Here is a 22,420-nt window from a genome sequence, read left to right as displayed (position 1 = left end):
TGCCGAAATATATGCAACTTAATAAGATGGGAAGAATTGTTTTAACTCGTTTCGAATTTAAGTTGCCTGGGGTAATGCCTGAGCAACAATTGAAATGTTAATTTTTTATTCAATTAACTGCCAGAACGTATCAAAGAGAAATTAAAAATTAACACATGAGCACACACGCACGCACACACACAGATGGATGTCTGAGTGATGTGCAAAAACTTTGTCTAATTGATTTGGAAGCAGCAGCGGTGCAGTGCAGACAAATGGCGTTCCATTAGCGTCAGACAAGTTGAGGCAGAACAAAAAATGGAAAGAGCGCAAGTCAAACTTACGTAATTTTTGTTGTTGTGTATTTCTGTTTATTTTTTTTTTTCGTATAAATATGCAAACAATTTTTGTGGCTGTTTGGGCCTGGGCTGATTCCGATGTGCAAAGAGTGCTCCACACACATATACACACACACGCTCAACTTTAAATTGCATTCATATTTAATGCAGCACCAGCAGCGACGCCAAAAGCGCGGCAGCATTACGTATACGCAATGTAGTGCTCCATTGGGACACATTGCTTAATTTCTCTGCAACTCAAATGTATGGGGACAAAGCGGGCGGTTGCAGGAGCAACCATGTGTGACACTCTCACACAGACACATATAAATATTCGCTGGTGTATGTGTGTATACATAAAAGCAAATGTCAAATGTGAAGAGCAGCAAACAGCAAAAGGAAGAAAAAAATCGCATAATGTATACGGCATTTTTGCTACATTTGCGTGCAGAGGGAGTAGCAACAAAAAAAAAACGAGCATTTGGGTGGCCAAAGGGCGACTTGGGGGGTGGTAACGATTTCATTTCATGGTTTTGCACTCGTTATGACTTTTGCCCCCTCGCCTTATGCTCTGCTTGCTTTTTATTGTCGCTCAGTTGCGATTGCGATGGTGCGTCCCCAAAGTGTGCATCGTTTTATGTTTACTAGAGGTAGAAATCGACTCCTCCCCGTCCACCCTTCACCGTTCCCTACGCCCCTCTATGCAACCGTACTACTTCTTGACAAATTTCATTTAAACATCGTCCACCCACGAAACACGACATCGGGTTCCCAAGCGCTGCAAGTTTTGTTTTTCAATTTAAACTTTAAATTTCACATGCTTTTTTATAACATTATATTCGGAATGTCGCAGCCGCCAGCTGTGACCGGGCCACCTCTCAAGAGAAAGGTGTTTTCCAAATCGTGCAGGTGAGCCTTGAGAATTCATTTTCAATTTCTTGCCGACACACATAAAGTTAAAGTCAAAATTGTTTTGCGCAAATTGCTACATAGACCAACTAGACAAAGAGAACCAATTAAAAAACTTGCTGAGCAATCGGCACATTAATATGACACAAGCGAGCTGTGATTTGCTTTGATTAAAATATCACAAGTTGAGCTAATGACAAAACAAGAGCTAACCCAATCATCATAAATAAATTGAAGCTATTAAACAAGATGTGAGCGAGAGAAAGAGGAGGAGGAGGAGCAATAAAACTGCAGAAGGGATAAGCCAAACGAAAGGCAAATCAGTGACAAGCCAGCAACATCGCCAGCGCCATTGCCTGTGTCAGTTCGTGTCACCTAATTGAGTAAGTATCCTTAGCCGGACCCAGCAAATGGGGTCCTTGTCTGCTTCACACACACACACACACACACGCAGCACACATATGAGGGTAAGTGGCTTTAGCGCATCCTAACTCAGGCAGCTGGAGCAGCAGCAGCAGCAGCAACAGCAGTGGCAACAGTAGAAGTTGTGGCCATGTCAAGTTGCAAATGTACTGTGTGTGTCGTGTGACTCTGTTCTGTGGATATTTTATTTCATTTTATTGTATTTTATTCGTTTTTTCAACAACACGCGCACTTCTTTCTGTTGTTCTTGGTGAGCTTTGCTGTGTGTGTGTGTGCTTTTGTTTTTATTTGTGTTCATAACATAAACTTTGTATTTTTATGCGAGCAGGCAAAAGCAACAAGAGGAAAAGGACGTGGGAAATGCTGGCTGACTGGCTGGCTGGCTCTCTGACTGGCAGGACAACCAGGAGACCAAGTTGTTTGTGCTGGGAAATCAGTTAAGAACTTGGCGCACAGACTTGGCTCCAAACATACAAAGATATATACAAATACGTATGTATATATGCGCATACATATCTTCAACGCTGTCCCCGTTAACACTCTGCACTTTTTGTTGTTTTACCACTTGAGTGGATTTTTGTGTTATTTCTGTGCGCTTCTCTCTCATTGCTGATTTGACTTGGGCGCAGACGGTGCTACATGCGGCATGAGGCATGAGGCATGCGGCCGGAGCATCATCATTTATTATGCGCGCCACAAATCGAAATCAGCAAAGCGACTTGATTAAGATTTAACTAAGCGTGCTCATTCACACACACACACACACGGTGCGTCGTGTCTCTTTGCCTCACACCCAGACACGTATGTGTGCATATTTAATATTAAATTAAATTGAAATTGAAATTCAAAGTGAAATTGAAACAATACACAGAATACAATAGGCACGCGCCATAAATTATTTTATATGTCAGCTCAATTTTTGTTGCTTGTCTTGCGACCAACAGCACAATGCAAAAACAAAAACAATCAAATAAAAACGAGAATGAAACAAACAACACACAACAACAAATACAAAAAAAAAACAAAAAAACGTTAATTAAACGAAAACCACAGGCCACATGCAACATGCAGTTTGTGGTTCCTGGTAATTAATAAAATCCGCAGCAACGAAATTCAACGAGGACACAGACTGATCCAAAAGCCACTTTGGGGACCATTTCATGTTAGGGAATTAGCATTAACATTTAATATTCGCATTAATACCCTCTGTCAAATATGTAGCTATAAAAAGGTAAGTCGCATTTAAATTTTCAGATTCATTCTGTTTAACTATTGTCACATATGCGCAAAGGATAAACATTTTCAACCATTTAAATTCTTTTGAAAATTTTACCGCTGCATAACTTTTTTATTTCAACTTAGGCAATGAAAAATGAATAAAGTTAAACTGCTTCAATAAATAGTGTAGGGAATACTCTAGGGGTAGGGTAGGGTATAAAATAGTCGCATTAGGCTGTTTTTTCCTTTTTTGTTTTTTTTCTTTTCCTGCTCTGGCTTTGTTTTTTTGTGTGACGCATACGTATATTGCACATTGTTATAGCCAGACCACTGTCAACTGGCCATCAATCTATTGACTGTGTGGGGAGAAGGCGTTAAGCTGGCCAGCAAATCCCATGGTTACTGTTAGAATGAGGCGCGGTTTTTGTCTGGGGGCTTAACGAGCTCGACGCTTAAAATGATGACACAGACACAAAAGGGTTGAAACGCTTTGAGCAAATCGGGTTCTCTTTTATCTGGACGCCAGGACGAACGCCAGGACGTTGCGTCAGTCGCTTCAAGGCATAGACAGAAGCAGTCTAAACAATCGAAGGGATATTCACTTTTTTTAGATGGGACTTTACCAAACTATAACTACAACTGTTTGAATTACAGTTTAAAGCAGAATATATATTCAAAAACTACATTCGATTTAATTCAATAGCTTAAAAATAGGTGCAACTTTGGTTCAGCAAACAAAATCATAAATTACGCTCAAAAAACTAAGATTTTCCATAAGTTGCTGGAAACTTGTAAACTTTTGCCTTTGTCAAGGTCTTTTGAACTCTCAATCCCTCCATGTCTTATCTCCATATATCTATCGTATATGTACCGTATATATTCTCTTCTACACACACACACATTTCATAAGCGTCGTGTGCTCGTAATTCATAAAAAGACTGTCAAGCGTAGATATGTTTTAAAAGGCTTGTCAGAAACTTTTGCTAAAATCGTTGCAGGTGAGCAGCTGCAGAAAATATGCACAGAAGAACGGCGGCAACTGCATTGACAGCGATAAGTTATATAGAATACAAACACAAATATGTACACACTTATAGTATAGATGTCTGTGTACAGGATATAAGCTGCATATCGTGAGAGTGTCGTGTGAAGCTGCAAGAGCTGCATAAAAATAAAATCGCTTGAAAATTGAAAAGTCATGTCAGCAGCGTTAGCACAGGAAGTAAACGGAAAATATATATACACCCATACATATATACAGACTATATATCGAAGGGCCGAAGAAGGAAATGGACAGTAAATTGTAAATGCCGCTAGACTTTTCATTCAATCGAACGAAGCGACAATGCAAACAACAAATTTTACATGCCAATGCACTTGGCAGAGCAACGAAACAAACAAAATAAAAACAAAAAAAAACAATTACGAGTTTAATATATATTCATTTGGCAGAGCAAAGTCAATTCGCTGTTGCCGCTTTTGACTACTGAATTACAAAGCAGAGCAATGGGGCGGGGCGGGGCGGAGAGCAGTTGGCCAGTCGTCCTGTAGTCCTGTGATGCCATTTTTTACTTTTAATGAAGCGCAAGAATTTCTGCTGGATAATTTGTTAAGCGCAGGACAGCCAAAAGGCAAAAAGCCAAAGGAGCCAGCAAAACAGAGAAAAAAAGAAGCGAACTTAGACAGCATCAGACGCAGTGCAACAAGGACTCACTCACACACACACAAGTAAGTTTATAGCGATGAAAGTTACGCTATAATTTGGCTTATTTCGGCCAGCAAAATTTATAGAGTCGAGATGCAAAATAGAGCGCTAGAATTAGCTCAGAAGCACAGCTGGATATCAAAAGCAAAAGAGGCAAAAGGGAAAGAGAAAGGGACACTGCAAGATAAATGACACGCAAATGCCAAGTGGCAGATTTTCATTTTTAATTAAAAGAACAGTCAGACCACGTCGCTTGCTTGCTCGCTTCCTTGATACTAACATAGATGCGGCCAGGGTGACCTTTGATAATGCGCGTGCAATAAACCATAATTAAGAACGAGAAGAACACCGAATACACACTCACCTGTTGTAATGTTGTGCACGAAAATCTCACGCAAAAGCAGCAATTCATCTTCAGGTGCAGCGGTAATTGAACCAAATACATCGTCCTCTGGCCAGACTTCTCTGCAAAGATTATAAAATGTGATTAACTAGTGAAAACTTTGCCAGGGGATAAATACTCTTCAAATTAAAAATGATAACCAACATAATAATAAATCAATTTAAACACCTAGAGAATAATATTTTTCGCATAATTGTATTATGGCTTCCACAATCATTTATGCTTTTGTCTTCATCTCACTCAGGTGAAATTTAATGCGGAATTAAAATCAAATTTGTTCTTTTTGTGACATGACAGAGAGCGAGAGAAAACTTATTTAGATTGATTGAGCGAACGGTTGCTAAAGCATTTCATATTCGCACAATTTTGCAAAGTGGTTGAGAGAAGAAGTCAACTTTTAGCAATGGCCTATAATGGTACCTGCATCACAACAACCGCCACGTCATGAGCAACAATAACAACACAAAGAACAACAACAACAGGAACAACAACAATGGAAATAGCACTGTTAAAGCAACAATAACAAGATTCCATGTCATGCTGCAAAATCCGGACGCAGCACATGCAACAAGCGAAGCTTTTAGCTTTCACAAAATGAAATTGATGCGTTTAAAATTGCGTTAAAATTTCTCGTGTTGCTCAACACAGCAACAACAACAACACACACACACACATTTATGCTTGCTTCCAAAAGTCTCACCCCCAACCAACAGCAATAGAGAAGCCGTGTTGCATTTCTGGTTTCATTTTTGGTGCAGCACACAAATAATCCTTGCGTGCTGTTCATGTTGCAAATTGTGTGTGTGTGTGTGTGTGTATGTGTGTGTGCGTTAGTTTTTGTGTGATGCGTGCGCCAGTTGCAGGCTTTTGCGCCACTGCCGTTGCTGTTGCTGCTGTTAATTTAATATTTGAAAGCAGCTTAATATGCAACTCACACGCATACACAGATAGAAAGTGTGTGTCTGAGCGAGAACTCATAAAAGAGAAAGAGACGGAGAAGAGATATAGATGTACAGAGTAAAAGAGAAGTAAATATCAACTGGCGAAAACGCTTGCAATGCTGCGACTCTCTCTCTGGCTGGCCATATCAGTGGATGCCACACAGCGAGTTGCAGTAGCAGCTTTGGGCCATTTCGTTTAGTTGCCGTTGTGTGTGTTGTGGTGCGATAGTGCAACTTATGTTTTTCGCTGTCAAGCGCCAATAAATTGACAGACATGCCACGTTCCATGCCACACACACACACACACACACACAACAGACACCTCGCACACGAATGAGGGCAACAGTTGAAAACAGTTTTAGATTTTTGCATGGCAAATTGTGAATCCTGTTTCGCGCAGAAGGAGCACAAGTTATGTCATCCTGCGGCCCGTTTGGGTGCCTCTCATTAGTCCGTTGCCAAGGCTAATGCCAGTCGCAGTACCTCGTAATTACAATTGCATATGCCACCGATGCTGGCTGGCTGGTTGATCTGTGCCCTGCAACATGTTCATTCAAAACTTATATAACATATTTAATGCGCAACTCTAGCGCTTTTTCCCTATTTACCAGTTGACCCCACGATGCAATTAGTGGTTTCTGTGTGTGCTCGCAGAGCCTCAACCAAATATTGGTTAATTATATACCAGCAACAATCTAATATACACTGCTCACAAAGCGCATTTGACAACTGACAACTGAAATATGTGTTTTACAGAACTAACCCAATTATCGTTTGGCAACACAATAAATACTGATAATTTCCACCTAAACTATTCATCTATAACCAATTGTTTTCATTTTTTGCGATTGGTAACGGATAAATTGGTTAAACATGATCTACAAGTCAGCTTAACAGCTTTAAATGCAAAGTAGTCAGTGGCAACAGTGCAACATCTCTAAATAAGCACAGCGACAGAGACACAGAGAAAGCAGACTCTGGCTAAAATAAGCTTAGTTAAGAGTCTGCTGGGCAACTGTAATGCGAAGAGATTGCAAATGGAGGCTGAAGGGAGACTAAAAGTTGCAGCTAAAATGAAGTTTGAATAAACATTTTTCGCATTTACTTCACTTAAAAGTTTTTCAAGCTGACATTTTTGTGCGCTCTGCTCGAGCTCGGCGCTCGACGATGCCATTAAGCCGGTGGCGGGAAAGCAAAAACCAAAACGTTTTCAGTTTTCCATCTCTCTCCACGACGGTTGTCCCTTATTTTTTTATGTGTATTTTTTGTGCTCTTCACGTTGTTAATAAAATGAAAAAACATAATAGTGTGACTTGGCAAGTATTTAAAAATGCTGGAATGCACACACGCACACACTCACACACATATTTATTTAACATTTGGAGTCTGGTTGGAAGGCACTTACATGCCAGGCCAGACACATATGTATGCAAAGTATACTCGTATGTACATGTTTATTTGTGTGTAAGTATAACTTTAGTTTATTTTCAATATTTTTGTTTACCCCAAAAATGCTCAGTGGCAACAAAAAATAACATACAGAATACATACAGCATATACATAACTCTCCAGACGCAGAGTGCAAGGCAACAGGGCGCAAAAAGTTGCAGACAAAAGGCAGATGAAGTGCGAGTGGGCGAAGGATGTATGCTGGGAGGGGGATAGGGAAAGGGCAAAGGATGAAGAAATAGCCTTGCAGTAGGGTCTATGCACATCGTATTTTAATTTATTAGCACAAAAAGCGTCTAGACCTTTTTAAGCTGTTACTGCAGCAACAGTAACAACTGCTACTGCTGCCATCTACATATATTTTAATGCAACAAATTTCGTTGGCAACAATTAAAATGCACATAAATTTAAATGAAGATACACAATGGACAAAAAATTGCGTATACGCCATGTACTCAGAAGAAGACAACCCCAACTACTTTGCAATCAATACAATCTTGAAATATATATTTTCTTACAATTGTCAATTGTCAATGATTGTTAAGGCACATCTGCGACATTATTCAGTGAATGTGAATGTAACAATCTAATTGATTGTCAATAAGCCAAGAGCAGCGTTCCCAGAAGCAGCGCATCTTCACTGTAGTGGCGTTATCAGCTCAGGTAGAAAATTTTAATGATGTTTATAAATAAATGGCTTGGAAATATTTAAGCCCCATTGCTATCTGAATGATGCGACAGCCTTTGACAGCGTTCAACATCTGTTTGGCAAACACCTTGCTTGCTCTCCTGCTCGCCTGCCTTCTTGCCTGGCTTGTTTAAATGTTGACGCGCAAGAAGGTAAATTATTTTCACGCAATTTTCCAGCACAAACAATAAACATGGGGCTTTACATAATTGAGCTGGCAATTGAATTGAAACGCAGACGCCTTGAACTGAATCGTGCGCCCCACTAAAGCCAGTGACAGAGTTGATTGCGTTGCAGAGCCTGGGCACATAATGAGCAGCAACAGCAGGAGCTGGTGCAGAAGTTCCAGTGGCCGCGCAAAGGACGACACAGAATTCCGTGCCCAGCCATTATCTGTAGTTACCACAGCACCTGCCAACGCGACGACCACCGGCGACGGGGATGCGGGCGTGCGCTGCCTTAACAATAAATAAAAACTATTTAATTTAAGGACCACACAGAGCCACAGAGCCACAGAGCCAGAGCTGCTCTCCAGCCAAGGACAGTCTGTGTGCCAGAAAATCGCTGAGCAAAATATGAAATATAAACAGTAAACGTGAAAAGAGATAAAAAAAAAGGAGAAAGAACAAAAGAGAGAAAAATGGTAAAGTGCAGCACAATAGTGGAGTGTTTTCGCCTTGCAGATACCCTCGAGTTTTATCCATCAATTTAATACCATTGTGAGCTAAAGGATTTCGACATATGCATTCCTTATGTATCCCTATATCCCTCTCATGCATTGCAATACACACAGGGTATTAAAGCAACACACAACAAGGAGAACAAGAGCAACGCAACGTCTGCATCGTTCTCTCGTACTCCACTTTTTTACCTGGGTTAATTTATTATGCGAATTGCTTTTATACATTTTCTGTGCTGCCAACAATGGGGCGAAGAAAGACCTGACCCGCAGCCAGCAACAGTCAATGTCAAGTTATTAAAAGAAGGATTTTCAAAAGGATTACTGCAGCAAGTTGTTGCTCAATTTGAAAAATTTTCCTCAAAGCCAGGGCCAATACACAATTGCAAGGCTAACTTACCTGGCAGATCGCAGCAAGGCAATTCCATGCTCCAACTTTCCGGTACGTAGGAATTTATTTATGCGCATCATACAATCCTCGCTGAAAGCACACAAATTTTAAGAAATTCACAATAGGCACATTGAATATTATTTATAGAAATAGACGTCTCACCGTTGATCATCAATGGACTTCTCCGAAGCAGCATCAAATGGCAAAGGTTGTTCATGTTCCGGCAATTGCAATTCTGTTGCCAAGAGCATGCTTACCTCTGAAGCCATTTCGGCCCATTTGCTTGAAAGCTCTTCCTGGAATTTAAAATAAGCAGATTTTTAAATTAAAGAGATGTTTACATTTGCCTTTTCAAAGACATTCGCACATGCAAATATGAAAAAAGCAGCCAAATAAAAAATAAAATCAGCTTGGCTAACATCGTTGGGTAAACATGAAACATTTTATTATTGATCAGAAAAAATGATTGAACAATGTAAAAGTCATATGCGTAATGTTTGAAAAAGATTTAAATGCAAACCAAAATGTTCAATTTGATTTTATTCTTTATAAAAATTGCACGAATAATTGTTCATTTAGTGAATGATTTTCCCACTCCCGCTGCAGTTGCACTTGTATTTGCATGTTCGTCCTTATCGGCCTTGTTAACAATGCATATTTTAATTGCGCGTCTATCGATTGCAAGGACATTGGCATATTTTCATGTTTAATACCACATATTTTAATATGAATGCCGACAAAAAAACATTATTTTCAATACCCTGGGAATCGTCAAAGACTGGCATTAGCCAGCTGCAAAATTAATAAATAGTTCTTATTAAATATGAAAATAGAATTTATGATTTTAATTACTTAACTATGAGATTTAGCTGGGAGTTACGATTGTCATGTTAAAGCTTTAGAGAGCTAAACAGGATATAGTCTGGACGAATATACCATACTGAAACACAAAAATTTCTGCATATTTTGAGCTATTGTATTTGGCATTTTTTCCGCTAATATGTTAACAGATTTTATGAAAAGCCGGCCAGACAAAAACATTTTTTCTGCCTGTTTTTAAATTTGCTGTTTACATTTACAATATTGTTGGCACTTTAACAAATGCCAAGTACTTGAATTCACAAATGAATTGTTCAAAAATTAACGTACACACACAATTGGGAGTTGATGGGCCGAAAAAAAAGGATCGTGATGAAGCTGACAACAATTGCAACAAAGCACAAAGATGGCAGCGGCTGTGCAAATAAATATGTCAAAAATTAGCACAGTTGAAGGCTTGCAGTCAACAAAAAAAGTAAAACAAAATGTGGACATGTCCGTTCGGACCACACGGCCAACATTCAGTGGCCATGGGGCCCAAAATGGCGGCCACAGAACTGCACTATGCAACGGCAGCTGCTGCGGTATGCTGAGGGTTTGAGGTGAACAATTGGCGAAGTGTTGGCGTTTGGCCGGAAATCACGCTTGGCGGTGCAACCAACGCAGCCCAAGTGTTCAACCAAAAAGAGAAAAACTATTTTTAAAAATGTCAGAATAACAAGAAATGAAATAAAATGTACCAAACTTTAATATTAAAATAAAATCAAAAGATTTTTAGTAATGTCATGATAAACTGAACCATAAATTACAATTTAATTGCCCTTTAAACATATCTTCAACACATGGTGGATAGAGCCAGGTAAAGTCCCCAAACACAGAAAACTGTACTTTAGGAGATGAATGTAAATCAGATTGGTAGCTGTAATAAATAGTCATACTAAACTGCACATAAATAAGTATAGAAACGAGTAAATAAATGAAACCACCGACTTCCATATCGCAGCGATGAACTTTATTTTATTTTTAACCATACTTTCAGTCAATTAAATTTCACGATCAAACCTATAAATCTTTGGCTGCTGCTGGGCAATATAGACGACAATTGTTTTTTGACCCAACCGCTGGCGCTTTTGGCTATTTGTTTTAAATTTTATTGCCAATTTAGAGAATATTTTATGGCGCACACAGCGGGTGGCAGCGGACACCAAATAGCGAATGGCGCGACCAGTGGCCAACACCCGCAGCCCAAATGATGTCACTTAATGCAGCAATTTATTTATAAGCATTAAAAAATTTTCAATTTAATTTTCTGTTGACTCACCTCCGTTGGCTGTGGCGGCTTCGACTTGGACGCCGGAGGTTGCTTCTTGCGTTTGCCACCGCCAGTTCGACGCTTGTCCTGTACGACAACTGCATCCTGACAGAAGCGTTCCATCATTTTAATAAAAACATTTGCCGTTTCCACAACATCCCGTAGAAAGACTCTGTGTGTGTGAGAGAGAGGAAGCGAGGAAGAGGAAGAGTTAGTAAATAAAATTATTCCATATGCATGCAGTAATTAAATTCTTTATTGCTGAAATTGAATGAAAACGCTGCAAAATATGACCACACATGATGAAAATTCAATTAAATATTGCAAATGGTTTATTATTATTTTTACAGCCTTTCACACTGCTCCCCCAATAATACGTTTAATTCTATTCCCCAGTTCATTAAATCAAAAATGTGTACATTTATTTATCTATGACTCTCGCAGACGACACTATGTGGTTGCCAATAATTAAATACAATACGTTATTAGTAGCTCTCTTGTTCTATTTCAAGCAGTCAAGCGTTGTTAAATTTAAAGTGATATATCAAATATGTGACTCTTTATTGCAACCTTTTCTATTAATAACTAGTTGACAGCATTGTTTTTAAACTCTCGATATATTTAGAAGTTCCAGGGTTATATTTATAATAAAGTTGCAGAGAGTAAAAAGGCTGCTTCCAAATTTATTGAAACTCATCGAGCACATTAAAAAGGCAAAACAAACGAACAAAGTTTGCCAGTGGCACCGCCCCGAAGCTATCGGCCTTTGGCGAACATTTTTGGGATGAGTTAACTAGCCCAACTCAATTCAAAATACGTCGTTGACTGATGATGTGGCCTCTTGTTCTTGCCCCCTCCTTCTGAAAATGTCGATGCCTTTACCGTTGATGCTGATGCCGTTGCCGTTGCCATTGACGTTGTGGATGACGATGACGCCTCCAATTAGCAAATTAGCCTTAAAAGGGAAAATGGCAAAAAAGCATTCCAACAGCAAACTGCCAAAATCAGCTGCCGCGTAGCCAAAAAGCTGGCGCAACTTCCGCATTGTTTTTAACCAAAAACCAAATCAAGAATGAGAAAAAATGGCGGATAAAAAAGGCAACGTCATTGTGTACGTCAATTTGTTAAAATGATTGATTGCTGTTTGAATAATGAAAATCGCGCGCGTCTTAGAAAAGGACAATGCAAACAAGGCCATACAAAATTTACGTATAAATGATAGACAACAGAATGCCCTTTGACCTCTTCAATAGAAACCAAAACATTTCAAAATTGTGAACATGGCATTGCAAATATGCAAATGATGGAATAAATAACAGAAGATATCTGCCGAAAATTTGTGTACTTTTGTCTTTTTGCCATACCACAAAATTTAACAAGCATTTTAACAACTCAGATGAACCAAACGCAGTAACCTGCTGGGTATTGAAATTGCCAAATTGCCAAACGTCAAGAAATTATCGTATAAATTCGCTGAATGGACGCCTATTGTTGAAATTCTCGATGTACATGATGCAGCTATATTTGCATATGTGTGTGTGTATAAAAGTGTGTGAGTGTGAATATGTGCGTGTGCGTGAGCAACTGAATGCGCCTATGTGTCAAGTCCTGAAGCGCGCACTCTAATTGTCAGACCTGATCGCAGTTGTACTACTCGCCAAAAATATATTAAGAAAGATATTGTCAACCAGTCTCAAGCTCAACTTAAAGATACGCTGTAATCCCAGGGCTGTAATTCATATTCTTTATAATCAGAATACACTATTTGCTTATTTAACCCATGTTACCTTAAGATTAAATAGTATTCGATGAGCATTGATACCTTGATTATCCCTTTAATGCAGGGTATGGAAAACTCTTTTGAAAAAACTTTAGAAAGTGCTGTGAATGGAAATACAATTCCGAAAAGGGGTCCCAATCGATGCGACAGCTTCCGAAATTTATGCAAATTCATTGTGAATTTAAGCAGGCCCCACTAGAAGCTGTCGGAATTTTCGGAAATGCGGTCAATGTGCCGCCAGTGCCAAGGGGAAATGCATCTGTAATGAAAATGGTTGTCAGCATAGACACACCTCCACCACAACTGCAAACAGAATGCACTTTGCACAAAGGTAAAAACAAATCGAATGCAGCGAGGCAAGTTGAAATGCAGCCGAATTGCAGTCTCAGTTAAAGAAATATGTGCACAAAAGTGTTGGATATCTTTAAATAATTGAATAGATTTCATAGCATACTTATTTGCGCATTTCAGCAACTGTTAACTGCTCTAACTGCAATTTGGCGATAAACCCAAAAGGCTAGACTGATAATGCGGTTGGCTCATCAAAGCCATCCATCCATTTGCGTGTGCTGCCTGTCTGATAATAATAACTCAACTGCAATGCAAATCATTCGCAGCTATTTCTGCACTTGCCACAACACAGCCAGTCGCTGTGGTCGCCACAAGTGGCAAGTGAAGCGAAAAAACAGCCACTACACAATGTGCAGCACTTGTCTGTCGCGTTGGGTGCACACTGATTTCAGGTTTGCAACAAAATGCAAAATGCAAATGCAAACTATTCCATCAGCAAATTTTGTAGTGGCTCTCAACAACTTTTGCATTCTCGAATCAATCCACATGATTAAACGCCTATTAATCAAGTTGAAAGTAAATTTCATATTTTGCATATTTAATATGTACAGTTGAAGTAAATTTAATATTAATTTTCTCACATTTGACGGCACCTGACTAACTGTGCCCAAGCTGTCGAGTGATGAGGTTGAACGATGAGAGGGGGGAAGGGGAATGGGGGCCAACTCCTGGTGTTTACTGACCGCAACGCTAAGCAACCGCAGTGCAGAATGCGGGTGCAACACTTGGCAGTGAGGGTGCTGGGCTGTGTTGTGTTGTAAGCATAGCCCAGGTAATGGTTGCATAACAAATTGCATGCCACAAACCATTTTACAAGCGCCAGCAGAGCAATGTTGCCTACATACTACGGTAATACACATCGTTGCAACGATGCGACAATGCCATTTGAGCCACATCCACACACACACACACATACACCTCAACCCCAGCAGAAAGCCACAGTTAAGGGCCACTCAAACTCATGTGTTGCCAAATGGGACAAAGATAAATCGTTAATAAATTATTTATAATTAATTTGTATGTGCGCGGTTTGTTGCTTGCCACTCATTGTTGCCACTGCTGTTGTTGCCGCTGCTGCTGCTGCTGATACTGGCCATGGTTGATTTGATATTCGCGTTTACGTTGATTAAATGGACAATAGCAACAACAATGACAACGCCGTTGAGCAGCATTCAGAATTAATTAGAAGACTTGGGTGTGGCCTGGGGAGGATTGTGGGTTGAGGCTTGCTCCTACTCCTTCTCCTGCTCCAGCTCCTTCAGCTGCTGCTGCTCCCAGTTTGAGCGCATGTTGAATAAATGATAAAATGTAATTGCGCCGAGTCTTGGGGCAAATGTTGAGCGAGTGATGCTCGTCGCCATAAGACGTTTATAATGAAAATATTATTAATTATGACAGCAACACAACGATACAACAACAACAACAGCAGCAACAACAGTAACAACAATCACTGGCCTCTCACAATGATGAGTGATGGGCGCTGATTGCAGCCCCCCGCGGGCAACAATCTGCAACCCAAACCCAAACCGAAACCCAACCCGATGCTGGAGGCTGGATGGAGACTGTAAATGTGCCCAGGCTCATAAATAATTCATGCGAACGCCGAAAGGCTTCAATCTCTCAAGTGCTCAAATTTTGATTGCAGTTCAAAAGGCAACGGCACTTAGTTACTTTATCGCTAATTGCAAAGATTAATTGAAAGCAATGTCTATGCAGGTTTCGTATAATTTCCCAGTTAATATTTAATCGATCGATCTGATTTTTGCCAGCAATATTATCGCTTCAATAGCTCGCCAATTGCATTACAGCAACAACTGTCATGAGTTTGCCAAATAGTTGAACACCCTACAAAATTACAAGCTACAAAATGGCACCCTACAGAAACTACTCCATATAAAGGTACACCATATAAAAGTACACCCTATAAAAGTACACCCTATAAAAATGCACCCTACAGAAGGATTACACAATAGTATTCTGTACATCTAAAGAGGATAACTTGCAGTCGTGCAACTGCAACACGTCTACCAAATGCAGTTGCATTTGCTTTATTGCCGCATGCTGTCAATTTCATGTTTGCGCGTTAAATTAATTTAGTCAGTGCTTTGAAAATTCCGAATGCATTCCCATCCGCCTAATGTCTATCTATATCTGTGTCCATCTCTTCATTCAGCAGACTGACACGTTGATAGTTGAACCCACATTGATGTGTGTGGTGTTTGCCAACACGCACTGTGGGTCAGCACAAGAACTAAAGGATGCAATAGATAAATGTAACGAACTCGCTACAAAGCGTAAATGAAAAAGGAGACTCGAGAAGATATTTGTAGCTAACAATTTACGTATTTAAATTTACTTGAAAATAATACTGATTTCCCCATGGTACATGTTCTGTTTGCCACCGATGGATGTGACACAAAAACACACTTTCCGACCCTCATTGCAGGTACCAGAAGCAAAAGCAGATGCAGATGGAGATGGAGCGATGGCATCCACACCATGTTGCATCAGTTTGTTTGACAGATAAATTTGTGCATCCGTTTAGAAATATTCAAGTGAGTTTAGCTTTTCATGCCTGGCATGAGAGCTAAAAAAAAATTGCAATTATCTAAATGGATTTCGATCGAATGCTGCTGCAAGGCGAAATGAGGAAAGCAAACAGAAAGGGAAAGAGTATCCGAAAACTTTTTAAATGGCAATTGAAAGCGCATGCACGTCGACTACAGTCCTCAAAGCTTGCCACACACCTATGCTGCAGTAGCAGTTAAGCTGCAGCTGAGTTATTCTCTTCTGGAGCAGTGCTTAACTAACTGAGAGGGTAACTAGGAATAACTGGGGAAGTAACTAACTGTGTGTAAGTGGGTAAGTGCTGTGTTGTTAATGAGTCTGAAAGCACTGCTGCATGCCAACAGTGTAAGTAGCTATGTAAATCAGTTAAAGGCCACCACAATGTCGGCGCCTCGTCTCCGCCCCGACAGTTTGGCAACATGGCAATTAGAATGCAGCTGGCAAGGTGCAACACCCCAAAACTACAGTCGATGCTCGACATGCGCTGGCTCTCAACGAGCGTTGTCCTTACTCCTCATTCCTATTCCCCTTTCCCGTGTGTGTTTGTGTGTGTGTTAGTTACCAAATGCTATAATTTTAATGCCAGAGCACGCGTGCCGCACATGCTTGTAAAATCAATTAAAGTTTTCGCCGACTCCCCTGTTCGCTGCAATCTGCACTCTGCTCTCCGGTTGCTTCTTCTCTTCCAAATTCAAAGCGCAACTAGTTCATTTAACATTGGCGCTGCACTCACACCCACAGACAGACACATACGCACACACAGACAGCTGTGCAAATAGCCAAACAAACAAGTCTTAAGACAAAAGCATGCCGTCAAGACAAACAATGCCTGATTGTCGATTGGGGCCAGAGGTTTTTGGCCGGACAGGAGCTTAGAATTCAGATGAATATCTGTGTATGCGCGTGTGTGCGTTGCTGGGTCTTGAAGCAACTCCATTGGTAATCCTATTAAGCGATAGTCAGCGAGTGTGTTTGCCTTGCTTATTTGTGGCCATCAAGCGAACTCAAGCCACACTCACACACACACAAACACACACAGCGTATTCGTTGCTTGCCCCATGCCCTATGTCGGGGGCAAACCCAGGCATGCAGCGTGTGGCATGTGATGCCTGGCCAACGGCATGCTGTCTAAGTTATTTTCAATATGATATCGTTTGTTGGCAGAGATAGAGATAGTAATGTGGTTTAGGTGTTAACTGGGCGTTTGAACTCACTTTGTGCTGTGGGCCTCATTGTAGTTCATTAACAAATGCAGTATTGTCTCTCGATACTCCAGCACATAGCAGACATTGTTCAATAACATATCAAAGAGGCCACGCGCGTTGTCATCATCCTTCAGCTTCTGCAGTCCCAGCAAGCTCTGCAGCAATTCGCGGAATGTCTTTAATTAAAAAATGGATAAGGATTAACTGGGATTCCCCTTCTCGACTGCTGAATGTGTGAATTGCATTTGAATTAGTAGATATTAATATAGTAATTTATATAATTAAGTTGCCGTAATGGAAGAAAATCTATTTCTTGACAGCAACTTTTGTTTAATCCCCGAAAAATTTCATTTTATTAATAGCGCTTAAGCTAATTATATATTGATTATATCAACGTGATTTAATTAAATTAATATTTTTACTTTCAGTGTCAAATTTTATATTATTTATTTGAATTTGAAAATGAAAGTTCATTTTTGGCCAATTAAAATAAATGAAAAGCTGTCGTATTCATTTTATTGTGATGGCTATCGGACAATTAATATTTAATTGAGAGATTTTATTTCAAAGCGTGAAATTGATATTACTTTTTTTAGCTTAACACTAAAGTGCACTGTCCATAATACAGGGCCTTGATATTTTAAATAGTCCGCATTATAGATATAATATATAATTTAAGAGTATTTCGAACTGACTTATCGGAGTGCTTGACTTGAAACAAAGCGCTGCCACAGCATGTGAAGTTGGCTTAAGCTCAGTCTTAATTCAAGGATAACGTTGAGCTCCAGCAAAGTGCACCCAAAAGTGCACTTACAGTGCCAAACCAAACAACAACAAGTAAACGCACAAGCACACACACACACTTACACACACTCACACACTCGCACACGCACAAATACACCGTTTGCTTAAGCTTAGATGGCCCCAATGCATTTACTTACCAGAAGAGCCACATGCAGGCGCTTGGCCCAGAGACGCGCCTGTTTCTTGTCGCTCTGAATCATGTCCATGTCATGCTGCATGCGCGTCAGAACCCAGTGGAAACATTGCACGCTTAGTGACTCGCTGTAAAAGGATACGTTAGAGAAGTGGAAACATTTAAGCACGAATTTAATCTAAAATACAAGCACATGCTTATATAGTATAAAGTATAAAGAGTATACGAATGGCGAATTAAACTAAAGTGTGCGCTGCAAAGCGGGAGAACAGGTAAGCAGCTTGCCAGTTGCCAGTTGCAAGTTGCTTGTTGCAAGTTGCTGGCTTTGCTTGGCAAGTTTGGTGGAAAGAGAGAGAGAGAGCTGCCTGTTGAAGCACAGTGAAAAACTCATTAACAAAATTAATTTTTAAGTAGCGCTACAAATGAGTGGCAGCCTAAGTTGCCACTGCCGCTGCCGCCCGTTCCACCTGCAGTACAGTGGGCGTGGCCAAACCACACGTTTGTTTGGTTTATGCCAAGCTGTTGTTGCATTTGTAGAACTTGCTGCTGCTGCATTTGCCTGGCAAGTTGGCAAAATTAGCAACGCGACGTCTGCTGCTTTGGCGGTCATTAAAGTTTCTGCAATTGCTGCAAAGGAGATCGGGGGGCCAAACATTTGAAAAGGCATTAAAATCAAATTAATTACAATTTGCGCGACAGCAGCAGAAGCAGAAGAGCAGCAACAGCACCAAATCAACTGAACTCAAATAAATAAATTATAAAATCAATAAAATTATAAACGAGCAAACACTGAAACGTTCCCGGAAACAGGTGCGCAATTAGTGCAATCTCCACATTTAGATCTAAAACCAATAAATGTTTGATGTGTATAAATTACAAGCATAAATCGAAAAGACTCATTTAGCTTGTGGAGCTGATTAACATCAAATAAGTATTATAAACTTTCAATTTAATTGCACTGCAAAATTAGTATAATAAAATGTAGTTTATGGCTAGTAAAATTCTTTTACTTAATTACTTGGAATACATTTTGCCAAAAATTAAATACAAAAATTATCCAATTATAAAACTTTGCCAGAGGTAGAAATCATTTTACGCAAATGCCACACATAGTTTCGACTCTGCCACATGATCGTTTGATGGTCAATGCCTCTCTTGAATTCATTTGCAGCAAACGGAGCAACAGAAAAACACCTAAACCAAACTGAAAACTTAATTTCACTTTTCTATTTTCTATTTTTTTTCATCTCTGCAGTCCTTTTTTTGTTGGTTTGAGTGTTGTGCAGAAGTTTGCCGTCTTTTTACGGTCATACATTATTGCAATAGCATGCTTTATATAGTGCAAAATCAGTAGAAAATGGCAGACGATAAAGAAAGAAAGTTCCGAAGCAGGCGGGCAGCGGCAAATTGCATTTGCGGAAATAAACAGAAACTTTCATGACCGGCAAGTACTATATAGTATATAGTTAGTATATATAGGCGAATATCTCTCTCTATGTATATACTATGCTATATCTATGTGGCTTGAGAGTGCGACAAAAAGACATGATAAAAAAGACAGTGAGAAAAGCATGGCTAAAATGAAAAACAGCAGCAGCGGCAACGGCAACGGCAGTAGCTGCAAGCCAGAAACTTTGAATAGTGCGGGTGCTTTTTCTTTCTTCCTTTTTTTTTTGGGCGGTTTGAGTAGAAAGTGGAATTGAAGAAATGGACTGCGGGGTGTGTGTGTGTGTATGTGTGTGTGGGGGGGTTCTGACTGTGAAAACTTTGCAGCAACGGAATGACAACATTTTTGCAAAGCTTCATTGTTGTCATTCAGAAACTAATTTGAAAGTAACCAAAACAATTTTAAAGAAATTTCCCACCACACAGCAAAACGAAAAGCGAGCAAGTTTGGAGCTCAGAAGCAGGGGGAAATGCGGTTGTGAAGGATGTCGGAAAAGGGAGAGACTGAGAGAGAGAACGGCTAGATGACAGCAAAATTTTATTAACAGCATGCTGTATAACAATAAAATAGAGCACAACAATGGAAGGGCTCGACGAGTGACCAGCGAAATGTTCAAATTGCCGAGTTGACAACTGGACTTGGAATACTGCACCAGATTCGTTAGTCATTGGGAAGGAAAACAAGGGGTTCAAGTTGTGGTGGTTGTCCAAAAAAAAAAAAAAATAAGAAACCAAACACCCACGCAATTGTCAAGTGACGTAGGTCAACGATTGGCGTCATGACTTTGATTTGTGCTGTGCATGTGTTTGTTATGTCACCCCAATGAAACGTTAATGCAATAAAACTGAAGACACTGTCTCCAAAATCAGAGTTTGGATGCGGATTGTTTTTGGCTTTCGTGTCACGAGTCAATAAACCGTGTTATTGTCGAACAGAACTTTTCATTATGTATTACTCTCATTTTGTGGAAGTCTCACGCATTCATCTCGATGACAAAACAAAGCACAGCAAAAAAAGAAAAGCAAAAGAATACACAAATTGTATTGTGGCCAAGCAATTTCAGGCAAATGGGAATTGAGAGGACACCCAGTTTATTTACAAAATGCACACACAGTTTTCAGTTCTTTGCCTTTCTCTTTGTTATGACGCTCAACAAACACACACACACACACACACACACAAAAAGGTCATGCGACTTTGAAATAGAAACCGTCTAAGCATTTTTGCCAGTGGTTTAGCTCGCGATTCATCTCTGGAATTTCTTGGTAGCACTTTGAATCAGAGAATGTTTTCAATGTTCTGCTTATCGGTTCGGTTCAACTCGATTTAAACTTGGCCAAAAGTTCGCAAGCATTTTTGATTACAAATTGCAAAATTGAGTTGAACCAAAATAAATAAAGAAAAATTGCGAATAGTGAGGCAACTACTGTAGTAAAGTAATTTGATTAAAAGCTGCCCGTGGGAGCTGTGCTAAAAGATTTGCATATTTGCTGACCCAGCGTTGAGCGTGTTGGATCAGCTCCAAGTTGACCAGCAGGTTATGGCTTTTCATTAGCCATGGGGACGAGACGAGTGTGCTCGTTCATCAACGTCATTTTGTATCAAGCACAGATCTCTCTCTCTCTCTCTCTCTCTCTCTCTCTCTCTCTCTCATTCTCGATATTGCTATCCTTGTCAGTAGTTTGGGTTATGGGCATTATCAAAACCATTGGCAATTAATTTGAACGCTTTAGTCAACCACAGAGCTCAGCTCAGTTCAGCTCAGCTTAGATACTTGCAGGCAAAGCGATGGCAATTGACATTGGTAAATGCAAGTCAGACACACACACTGACACTATATATAAGAGTGCATAGCATATCCCCACACGCCTCTTGGCAACGTCAACTTACCTGACTAGCTGCAATTGTAGACCACTCAAACGATTGAACTCCATGAAAAATCGTATGGCCCACAATAGATAGGAGTCATCGTGACTCGACGAGCCAGCGTTGCGTTCCAGCACACGCCGCACCTGCCGCACGAGCGTGTTGTAAGCGGAGCGCAGCACCTCAATGCAATATTCGCGCAGGCACAATCTGCAATGGAGACATGGATGAAAAATGGTTATACCACAATAATATTGATTGAAAGCCAGCCCCTACACGCACACATACATATGTATGTATATATGTAGGGGTTGAGAGTATATATAACAAATGAGGCCGTTGCAACAGCGTTTGCCAGCGTTTTATGCAATAAATTTGCACAGGCCAATTTATTTGAGTAAAGCGCTCGAAAAGATGCAGCGAGTAGCTCTTCAGATTCCGATCCATTCGTCTGTTGGCAACAATCTCTGCTGCATCTTTTTGCAACAGCCCAAACAAATCCATACAAATCCAACGCATCGCTGCCGACATAGATTAATTTATGCCCCAAGACAAGAGGCAAAAAAGAAAAAAAAAATGAAAAAGAAGGCCGCTTGTCGACTTATTGCCAACTCGCATCGTGCAATTCTTGTTGAATGGCAACAAATTGTTGTACGAGCATGTTGAGGGCCGACACGTGACATTGATGAACTTTGGCTGCTGTTTCGAATGTAGAGGAGAAGAGGAGACACTATGCATGTTTATCTGCTCCCACTAGTTTGGCATTTTTTGGCCCAAATATATTGGCCATCTTTTGCGGATTGCAGTTTACGTTTTCGGTTTTTCGTTTTTTTTTTTTTTTTTTTTTCATTTTGTCCGCCTATTGATAGGACGTTAGGCGAGCGACTTGTCTAATCACAGTCCACAGGCCGGCAATTTATGGCTGCCAACAGATTTGGTTTGGCCATAAACCAGCAAACAGGGCAGAGCAGACCAAAAGTCAGTTGGACTAACAAGCAAAAATGTTGCCCCA

The 22,420-nt window shown here is 40.1% G+C and overlaps 1 protein-coding gene and 1 long non-coding RNA gene across 2 annotated transcripts in view; one reads left to right on the top strand and one right to left on the bottom strand.

The window, feature by feature from the left end:
• LOC133839641 (protein timeless homolog) overlaps window positions 1-22,420 on the bottom strand; it is a 63,361-nt gene that overhangs the window by 34,501 nt on the left and 6,440 nt on the right. Inside the window, 7 exon segments of the mRNA XM_062271271.1 lie at window positions 4,937-5,037; window positions 9,133-9,213; window positions 9,286-9,419; window positions 11,264-11,426; window positions 17,168-17,334; window positions 18,100-18,223; window positions 21,433-21,618. Of these exon segments, the coding sequence (XP_062127255.1) occupies window positions 4,937-5,037; window positions 9,133-9,213; window positions 9,286-9,419; window positions 11,264-11,426; window positions 17,168-17,334; window positions 18,100-18,223; window positions 21,433-21,618 (956 nt within the window).
• LOC133839643 (uncharacterized) lies at window positions 1,190-2,646 on the top strand. Its single transcript, XR_009894113.1, has 2 exons — window positions 1,190-1,609; window positions 1,978-2,646. It is a non-coding gene; the product is annotated as an uncharacterized LOC133839643 (long non-coding RNA).

This window comes from Drosophila sulfurigaster, chromosome 2R (assembly GCF_023558435.1).
Source record: "Drosophila sulfurigaster albostrigata strain 15112-1811.04 chromosome 2R, ASM2355843v2, whole genome shotgun sequence".
Lineage (NCBI taxonomy): Eukaryota > Metazoa > Arthropoda > Insecta > Diptera > Drosophilidae > Drosophila > Drosophila sulfurigaster.
Note: the sequence above shows the minus strand (reverse complement) of the source record. Positions and strands in the feature narration are given on the sequence as shown.